Raw genomic sequence first — 10,000 nt, 5'->3', positions numbered from 1 at the left:
AGAAACAGAAACAGTCAGAGACAGAAACAGTCAGAAACAGGAACAGTCAGAAACAGAAACAGTCAGAGACAGAAACAGAAACAGTCAGAAACAGGAACAGGAACAGTCAGAAACAGAAACAGTCAGAAACAGGAACAGTCAGACAGAAACAGTCGGAGACAGGAACAGTCAGAAACAGAAACAGTCGGAAACAGGAACAGTCAGAGACAGAAACAGAAACAGTCAGAAACAGGAACAGGAACAGTCAGAAACAGGAACAGGAACAGTCAGAAACAGAAACAGTCAGAGACAGAAACAGTCAGAAACAGGAACAGTCAGAAACAGAAACAGTCAGAGACAGAAACAGAAACAGTCAGAAACAGGAACAGGAACAGTCAGAAACAGAAACAGAAACAGTCAGAAACAGAAACAGGAACAGTCAGAAACAGAAACAGTCAGAAACAGAAACAGGAACAGTCAGAGACAGAAACAGTCGGAGACAGGAACAGTCAGAAACAGAAACAGTCAGAAACAGGAACAGTCAGAGACAGAAACAGTCGGAGACAGAAACAGAAACAGTCAGACACAGGAACAGTCAGAAACAGGAACAGTCAGAAACAGAAACAGTCAGAAACAGAAACAGGAACAGTCAGAAACAGAAACAGTTGGAAACAGGAACAGTCAGAAACAGAAACAGGAACAGTCAGAAACAGAAACAGTTGGAAACAGGAACAGTCAGAAACAGAAACAGGAACAGTCAGAAACAGGAACAGTCGGAGAGATGAGACGGAGGACGAGGAAACTTTCAGATGAGAAAGAGAAACGAGCTCCTCTTTTATGAAGCTGACAGCTGAGATAATCAGGTCGAATTTGGGGAATTCTGGGAGAAACTCACAGGCTGGAGAGGAAAAGTCCCTCTCAGCACATTTGGGATCCCCACTCACACACACACACACACACACACACACACATACACACACACACACACACACACACACACACACACACACACACACCTCCCCTAGAGAGGAACAATGTCGTTTCATCAGACATTAATCATGATGACAGTGTAGAGTTGCTGGTAATAACACTGTGTGTGTGTGTGTGTGTGTGTGTGTGTGTGTGTGCGTGTGTGTGCAGGCATGTGGGGTTTCCATGACAGAGACCTGGTGCTGAGGAAGTCTCTGTACGGCATGATGAAGAGTGGGGCGGAGCGCGAGGCGCTGAAGAGGAGGTGGCGGTGGCAGCAGACCCAGCAGAACAAGGAGGTGACGAGGGGGCGGGGCTTCTGCCAACAGAACATGTCAAATCCTCACCTCCGCACCTGCAGCCGACTCTCCAGACAGTCAATAAGCTGACACCCCCCCACCCACACACACACACATCCACACACACACACACCCACACACCCCTTCAACTGGACTCATGCATCCACGTCATGACATGGGTCAAGCAGGAAATAATAAAACAGACAGAGAGAGGAATCTAAAAGTTATAAGTTCAAATCAAAAACAAAGATAGCCGGAAACAGATAAAGGCAAAAAAAAAAAAAAAAAAAAAAAAAAAAAATAGGTGGAACGGAAAAAGTCTCGGGGCTGATGCTGCAAAATGTTTTAAATTAACCCATTTACTATAAACTGATGATAATTCATCAGGAATAGATCACAGAGCTCTGCATCACAGAGCATCCTGCAGCGTTCACACCTCCGGCCACAGAAAAGACTCTCTGTGTGAGAGAGAGGCTGTGATGCTGATATGAAGCAGCTTCAGCCTGGATAACAGCTGCTGCTGTACAGAGCTGACACTCTGGAGGAGAGGAACACACATGAGAGATCATTAAAGGACATTTGATCATTAAAAGTATTTTTAGAGGCGTTTCACAACATTTTAGGGACATTTAAAATGGTACATTTAATTAGCTCTAAATATTTTTGGGGAAAAATTGTTCCTGGGTGAGAGAATGGGCCTGATTGACAGCTTGCTGATGCAAATGTGAAAAAGGATAATTTGTCCTTCATTCCAGAGGGCGAGTCGGCCTTTAGATTTGCCTTTTGTTTCTAACCTCCTTCCTAAGTTCTAACGCAGCTCAGAGTCTGATTTTATTCAGGCTGTCAACCTGATGCACTGACGGGACTGAATTTTGGCGTCCACTTTATTTTATTACAGCCTCTATAACAGGCTGTAATAAAAAGGCAAACTTACCAAATGCAGTGATGTTCTTGTGTTTAATTTTTACTTGCTCCCACATTCTTTTAACCCTTGAGAGGTCACACCTGGAGGAATTCAGCTCTACCTGTCCTACACGCAGCTCATCTGTGCAGTGCAGTGAGTTCATGGGTTTCAGCGTCAGATGTGGACTTGTTGACGTGGAACTTGCACATTTATGCAGTCGGCAGTTCGTTGCCATGCATTCTGCCTTCTCTTGGCGGCAGCCACGCTGTTCAATTTAGTGTGTAAATGTTGTTTTTTCTCCTCACACTTTCCCAGTATAACACGCTGCTCCTCCTCACACTTTCCCAGTATAACACGCTGCTCCTCCTCATGCTTTCCCAGTATGACACGCTGCTCCTCCTCTTACTTTCCCAGTATGACACGCTGCTCCTCCTCACGCTTTCCCAGTATAACACGCTGCTCCTCCTCACGCTTTCCCAGTATAACACGCTGCTCCTCCTCATGCTTTCCCAGTATAACACGCTGCTCCTCCTCTTACTTTCCCAGTATGACACGCTGCTCCTCCTCACGCTTTCCCAGTATAACACGCTGCTCCTCCTCACACTTTCCCAGTATAACACGCTGCTCCTCCGCCGTGACATACGCTGTGCGTTTTTCCTTGTCGCTCATGTTTGCGATTGGTCGGCTGCCTCAGACTCCGCCCCTTATACGTGTGCGTTCACGGCTCCTGATGAGGCAAACCTGGATGCAGTGAGTGAGTTGATGAGCAGCTTCTCCCTGATCAGCAGGATCTGCATCAGTGTAGATCCTGAGAGATCCAGGGAGAGCTCAGGTGGTGTGGTGTGTGTTGTGTGTTGTTGTGTGTGGTGTGTGTGTTGTGTGTTGTTGTGTGGTGTGTGTGTTGTGTGGGCCCCTGAGCTGCTGTGTTCTCAGGTGCAGTCAGGCTGAGCTGTTGGGTTGTTGTGGCTCCGTGGCTCCAGCAGGGGGCAGCAGGGTGACAGTCTGACAGCCTCAGTGGATGAACCAGGTGAAACGTGTGGGCAGGAGCTGCTGCCTGTGGAGCCTCAGATCAGCTGACAGCACGTCACATGACCCACTAAAGCAGCGTCTCTGTAGGTCAGGGGTCACCAGCCAGGTGCCATGGAGGCCAAGAGGCTGCAGGTCTTCATTCCAACCAAGACCTCCACCTGCCCTGCCTTCCAGTACCCATACTACCATACTGTTTAGTATGCAAGAAAAAGAATGAGTACGTCCCAGTACACAGTGTGTCAGATGCAGTATGCCAAGAGTACCAGGATGTTCTACTACATCCACTCAGATTTCACAGTCTGCATGTCAGCATGCTGCTCTGGCCATGCTGACCCACAATCCTTTGCGCAGCGGACGTTATGTCGCACTGACTGAGTTGTGTGTAAAGGCCACACCCACATACTGAAGACAACACACACACACACACACACACACACACACGGCGCTCACCTGGCTCAGGGGGGCAAACCAAAACTGCCAGGGCCGAGGTTTGTTGCCAGTCCAGTCCTGGGAGTGAGTGTGTGTAAGTGTGTGTAAGTGTGTGTGAGTGTGTGTGTGTGTGTATGTATGTGTGTGTGTGTGTCTGTGTGTGTGTGTGTGTGTGTGTGTTGTGGAGAATCTCTCTGGAAGCAGCAGGATGACTCGCGGGCTGTCAGGTCCTGCTTCCTGTAGAGTTTAAGGTCACATGATCTATCAGAGAGTTGAGATGGGGGCGGAGCCTCGGGTGGGCCAGCACCGCCGTGCTCACCCAGAACCCACATGTAATCTTTTTTTAAAGCATATCTTTTATTTTATGTGAGATGGAAATAAATGTTGTTCATGTCAAATGTTGGTTACATCAGTCAGACTTTATTTAGATAGAACCTTTCAAACAAATACATGGAAGACAAAGTGCTTCACACAGGAAAACAGGAAAACAGGGAAAACAGGAAAACAGGGAAAACAGGAAAACAGGGAAACAGGAAAACAGGGAAAACAGGGAAACTGGAAAACAGGAAAACAGGGAAACAGGAAAACAGGAAAACGCCGACAAAAAACACCAAATCAGATCGAAGCAGGAGCTGAGGAAACGTTTTCCTAAACCTCATCAGTTTGAAATGAGAAACATTCCCACGTCCGGGTCCAAACGACGTCTCTGTTGGTGCTTCCTGTTTGTGGAAACCAGAGCGCTGTTTGGAAAGACAGGAACAAGGAAACCTGAAGGCAGCTTCAATGCTAAAAAAATAAATTGGAGACAAACTTAAAGATATATTTTCCATTGATCCTGTTGATCATGTAGATCGTGTTGATCCTGTTGATCGTGTTGATCCTGTTGATCCTGTTGATCCAGTTGATCCTGTTGATCGTGTTGGTCCTGTTGATCCTGTTGATCCAGTTGATCCAGTTGATCGTGTTGATCCTGTTGATCCAGTTGATCCTGTTGATCCAGTTGATCCTGTTGATCGTGTTGATCCAGTTGATCCTGTTGATCCAGTTGATCCTGTTGATCCAGTTGATCGTGTTGGTCCTGTTGATCCAGTTGATCCTGTTTATCGTGTTGATCCTGTTGATCCAGTTGATCGTGTTGATCCTGTTGATCCAGTTGATCCTGTTGATCCAGTTGATCGTGTTGATCGTGTTGATCCTATTGATCCAGTTGATCGTGTTGATCCTATTGATCCAGTTGATCCTGTTGATCCTGTTGATCCAGTTGATCCTGTTTATCCAGTTGATCCTGTTGATCGTGTTGATCGTGTTGATCCAGTTGATCCTGTTGATCCTGTTGATCCTGTTGATTCTGTTGATCCTGTTGATCCTGTTGATCCTGTTGATTCTGTTGATCGTGTTGATCCTGTTGATCGTGTTGATCCTGTTGATCCTGTTGATCCTGTTGATCCTGTTGATCCAGTTGATCCTGTTGATCGTGTTGGTCCTGTTGATCCAGTTGATTCTGTTGATCCTGTTGATCCTGTTGATTCTGTTGATCGTGTTGATCGTGTTGATACTGTTGATCCTGTTGATCCTGTTGATTCTGTTGATCCTGTTGATCCTGTTGATCCTGTTGATTCTGTTGATCGTGTTGATCCAGTTGATCCTGTTGATCCAGTTGATTCTGTTGATCCTGTTGATCCTGTTGGTCCTGTTGATTCTGTTGATCGTGTTGATCCTGTTGATCCTGTTGATCCTGTTGATCCTGTTGATTCTGTTGATCCTGTTGATCCTGTTGATCCTGTTGATCCTGTTGATCCAGTTGATCCTGTTGATCGTGTTGCTGCTTTACAGCAGAGTGCAGATCAGCCTGTATGTTTTTGTCTGAACCCGACCTGAGCCTGAGGTGCTGCTGGGCCTCCAGGTGACATTTACTGCCTGAATCAGGCCACGTGTTGCCTTCAGGGCCGTCACGTAAACTCCAGCACTGGACAGGAAGCTGCCCAGAACAAATTTTTGTATGAAAGTATTTTCAAACTTTCTGCATTAGAGTGTAGATCCTGATCCTGACTGAGACCGAGACTGAAGATCAAAAATCCTCTGCAGTAACGAATAACGAACCTCAGTGACCAACAGCCCTCTGTGTGTGTGTGTGTGTGTGTGTGTGTGTGTGTGTGTGTGTGTGTGTGTGTGTGTGTGTGTGCAGTCGGGGCTGGTGTACACAGAGGAGGAGTGGGAGAGAGAGTGGAACGAGCTGCTGAAGCTGGCGTCCAGCGAGCCGAGGACACACAGCAGCAAGACCAGCAGCACGGGCGGAGGGTGAGACACACACACACACACACACACACACACACACACACACACACACAGGGTGCTGGTTGATGTCATGTGGATTACACGGTGGCTTATGTCAGCCGAGCCGTCTGATTGGTCAAAGATGTTCTAACCTCACCGTTAACTCCTGTCGGTTCACTACAGCACATAAAGCACACATAATAAATAAACAAATAAACAAATAATATCAGTGGTAATGTTAATAATAATAATAGGTAAATATAATGACAATAATATCTATAACATTATTACTATTAGTAGTGGTAGTAATAGTAGTATTAACAATAGAATGATAATAAATAAAGCACACTCAGCAGTACAGTCATAATAGAAAAATAGTTGTACAAAGAAATTATCCAACTGTGGTACAAAAAACCAAAAGAAAAAACTAAATAAAAATATACTGCGGCAAAATAAACTAAATAAAGCAAATAAAAGTATTGGTATTAATATTAATAACTAATATATTTTATTGATGTAGCACTTTTAAACCAGAGTGTTCAGGAGGCAGCGAGGAAATGAAAATCAGCAGCTGAAGGCAAAAATGAAAACATGACAATATGACGAGCAAAAATAAACAGATAAACTTTAACCAAATTCTTTGTCGTCCTAAGAAAAGAAGAAAAGAAGAACATCACTACAGAACACAAATGAAGAAAAGGGGGGAAAATACATGTATCCACATATTTATACACATTTAATCCAAACAAGGTTTTATAGAACTGACTGCTGGATTAAAAAAAAAAAAAAAAAAAAAAAAGATTCTCAGTTGGATTATCACTGCAGTTCCTACCCAGAATGCACTGCAGCACTGCCAGTGGACTGGCATGATGCTGTGACTGCAGCGCGCGCACACACACACACACACACACACACACACACACACATACACACACACACACTCTCTCACTCTCTCTCTCTCTTTGGGACAGTGTGTGTGTGTTTGAATCTGGGTCACTGGTGTTTCCTGGAGCCTCTGTAACCCTGAACGCCTCACCACCCGGACTGAGCGCGTAACGTTCAGGATCAAACGTATTGATTGTTCAGAGCTGATATGGATTATTGGTGATCAGGACACTGATCACTGATCATGTGGGGCTCCTAGGGGGCTGACGCGTGTGCGTGTGTGTGTGTGTGTGTGTGTGTGCAGGGTGGATAACTCTGAGGACCCTGTGTACGAGAGTCTGGAGGAGTTCCACGTCTTCGTTCTGGCTCACGTTCTGAGGCGGCCCATCGTGGTTGTGGCCGACACCATGCTGAGAGACTCAGGGGGCGAGGGTGAGACACACACACACACACACACACACACACACACACGCACACACACACGCACGCATGCACACACACACACACACACACACACACACACACACACACAGACACACACACACACAGACACACACACACACACACACGCACGCATGCACACACACACACACACACACACACACACACACACACACAGACACACACACACACACACACACACACACACACACACACACACACACACTGCAAAAACACAAAATCTTACCAAGATTATTTGTCTTATTTCAAGTCAAAAATGTCTTATTTCTAGTCAAAATATCTCATTACACTTAAAATAAGACATGATCACCTCAGAAGTAACTTGTTTTTAGACAATTGTCTCTTGTTTCAAGTGAAAATTTGCTTGTTTCATTGGCAAAATTTGTTTCTTGTTTCTAGCTAATTTTCACTTGTTTCAAGTGAATTTTCACTTGAAACAAGTGAAAATTGTCTAAAAACAAGTTACTTCTGAGGTGATCATGTCTTATTTTAAGTGTAATGAGATATTTTGACTAGAAATAAGACATTTTTGACTTGAAATAAGACAAATAATCTTCGTAAGATTTTGAGTTTTTACAGTGTAATAAATCAACCCAAGATCAAAAGTTTCAGTGTCAGAGTCTGTCCCAGTTCACTGACCTCCTCCTCTTTGTCCTCCTCCTCCCTTTGTCCTCCTCCTCCTCCTCCTCCTCCTCTCCTCCTCGTCCCCCTCCTCCTCCTCCTCCTCCTCCTCCTCCCTTTGTCCTCCTCCTCCTCCTCCTCCTCCTCCTCTTTGTCCTCCTCCTCCTCCTCCTCCTCCTCCTCCTCCCTTTGTCCTCCTCCTCCTCCTCCTCCTCCTCTTTGTCCTCCTCCTCCTCCTCCTCCTCCTCCTCCTCCTGCAGCCTTTGCTCCCATCCCGTTCGGAGGCCTGTACCTCCCCCTGGAGGTTCCTCCCAGCCGCTGTCACTGCTCCCCTCTGGTTCTGGCGTATGACCAGGCTCACTTCTCCGCCCTCGTCTCCATGGAGCAGAAGGACCAGAGCAGAGAGCAAGGTAGGGCCGCGCCGTCTTCTTCGTTGGTGGCTGCTCTGTGGAAACGTGGCAAACCCACCTGAGCAGGGTTTTTTTTATATCTGAAAAAATCATGTCAGATAATTAAAGTGGGTTAACATTTTATTTTAAAGAGCAGACTGCAGGTTGGAGACCCCAGTGAATCAATGTGTAGGAAAATGATGTGGGAAGTGAATTTTCATTGAAATACGCACACACACACACACACACATATACAGTTGTCCCTCGCAAGAACGCGGTTCACCTTTCGCGGCCTCGCAGTTTCGTGGATTTTTTTTGTGCAATTTTGCATGCTTTTTTTTTTTTTTTTTTTTTACAGCACATTGTGTTCTGCGTCCTGATTGGCTAAGGGACTGTAGACCATTGTCAATCAATCTCCTCCGTGCCGTGTCTCCTGTACAGTACAGAATGCGTTCATTCTATAATACTGGACTTCTTTTTCTACGAAGGTTTGAACTTTGAGAGTTTAAACAAGAGAGAAAAGTGAGAAAATGTTAACGCCTGTCTGAGAAAAGTGTATAAAGTGTGTAGTGAGGGGTTTTACAGCCTTAAAACATCTAGAATCATTGTAAAAAATAAAGCTGACTACTTCGCGGATTTCGCCTATTGCAGGTTATTTTTAGAACGTAACTCCCACGATAAACGAGGGACCACCAATCTCACAATCTCAAATATTATAATGAAATATTTGTGGAAAAATCTTTTTTGTGTTTCAAAAGGTTTGGCTGCATTAGACAGATACACTATCTATCAAATTAACTTTAATTTACGTTAATTCATGAGTGAGTTTCAGGGACGTTGTCATCAGTGTGTAGCATTACATGTGTGTTTGGAGGGCTGCCGTGGTTTGCTCTCCCCGGGGGTCGACTTGCGTTTGATGGCGCTGATCCACAGATTTCTCCTCTCGGGGTCGTCTTTAAAGGATGGAATACAGTAAAAACACAACCCCGGCTTTTCTCCGCGGCGGTTTGTGCACGCGACCGCACAACAACTGTCCGGCATTTTCAAGGAGTGTGTGTTTTCTGCCCTATTGTAAGCCGGTGGTGTACTGTTTTGCCTTCCAAGGGGGCGTTCCATATGGACTGTGACGTCACATGAAAACTATCAATAGACACCAAGCTCGGCAACAAAAATTGTGTCTTTTAATAAAAAGAACCACCTTCATCACTGGTACCAAAATGACCCAATACTCCAAATTTCTTCTGTATTTTTATGGAACCAATCAATTTGAAGTTTTTAATGGCTTTTTTAGGATTTGTTTAGTATTTTGGCTGTGACTGTACTAAAAGAAATTGCACTTTAAGACCTAAGAGTGATTCTTAATGCAATATTTCACAAATGCATGAGGTATCCCAAAACTTTTTTCCACCACTGTATATATACACATATATCTATGAACGTTAGCAAGCGATATCTAACACTGTGTTCACATCACAACACTGTAAAGTTTGCTATCACCTATCAGGCTTTAACTAGTAATGATCGTCTAATTCCAGCAGGAGTATTGATACTTACCCATAACAGAAACTAATGAGCTTCTGTCAGTCGTATTTCACACTGCATCATATAACTCCGCTTTACCATCACCACAGGAGAGAGAGAGATGAACAGCTTCCTGATAAACGATAAACTGATGTTAAAGCACCCACCTTGCTGTCTGTCCATATTTTGTGTGGATTAAATGTCTTTGTCTCTCTCTGCTCTGCCTGTCAGACAGAGGA

General features: G+C 44.9%; 1 protein-coding gene across 2 annotated transcripts in view; it reads left to right on the top strand.

The window, feature by feature from the left end:
- The window catches only part of LOC115356926 (OTU domain-containing protein 7A-like), a 41,547-nt gene that overhangs the window by 20,427 nt on the left and 11,120 nt on the right, over positions 1 to 10,000 (top strand). For both annotated transcript variants that reach the window (XM_030048225.1, XM_030048224.1), the window contains 4 exons: positions 1,120 to 1,247; positions 5,795 to 5,907; positions 7,073 to 7,200; positions 8,112 to 8,261. In XM_030048225.1, the coding sequence (XP_029904085.1) occupies positions 1,120 to 1,247; positions 5,795 to 5,907; positions 7,073 to 7,200; positions 8,112 to 8,261 (519 nt within the window). The remainder of the gene's footprint in view (positions 1 to 1,119; positions 1,248 to 5,794; positions 5,908 to 7,072; positions 7,201 to 8,111; positions 8,262 to 10,000) is intronic.

The sequence above is a fragment of the Myripristis murdjan genome, chromosome 3 (assembly GCF_902150065.1).
Source record: "Myripristis murdjan chromosome 3, fMyrMur1.1, whole genome shotgun sequence".
In the NCBI taxonomy this organism is placed as follows: Eukaryota; Metazoa; Chordata; class Actinopteri; order Holocentriformes; family Holocentridae; genus Myripristis; species Myripristis murdjan.
Note: the sequence above shows the minus strand (reverse complement) of the source record. Positions and strands in the feature narration are given on the sequence as shown.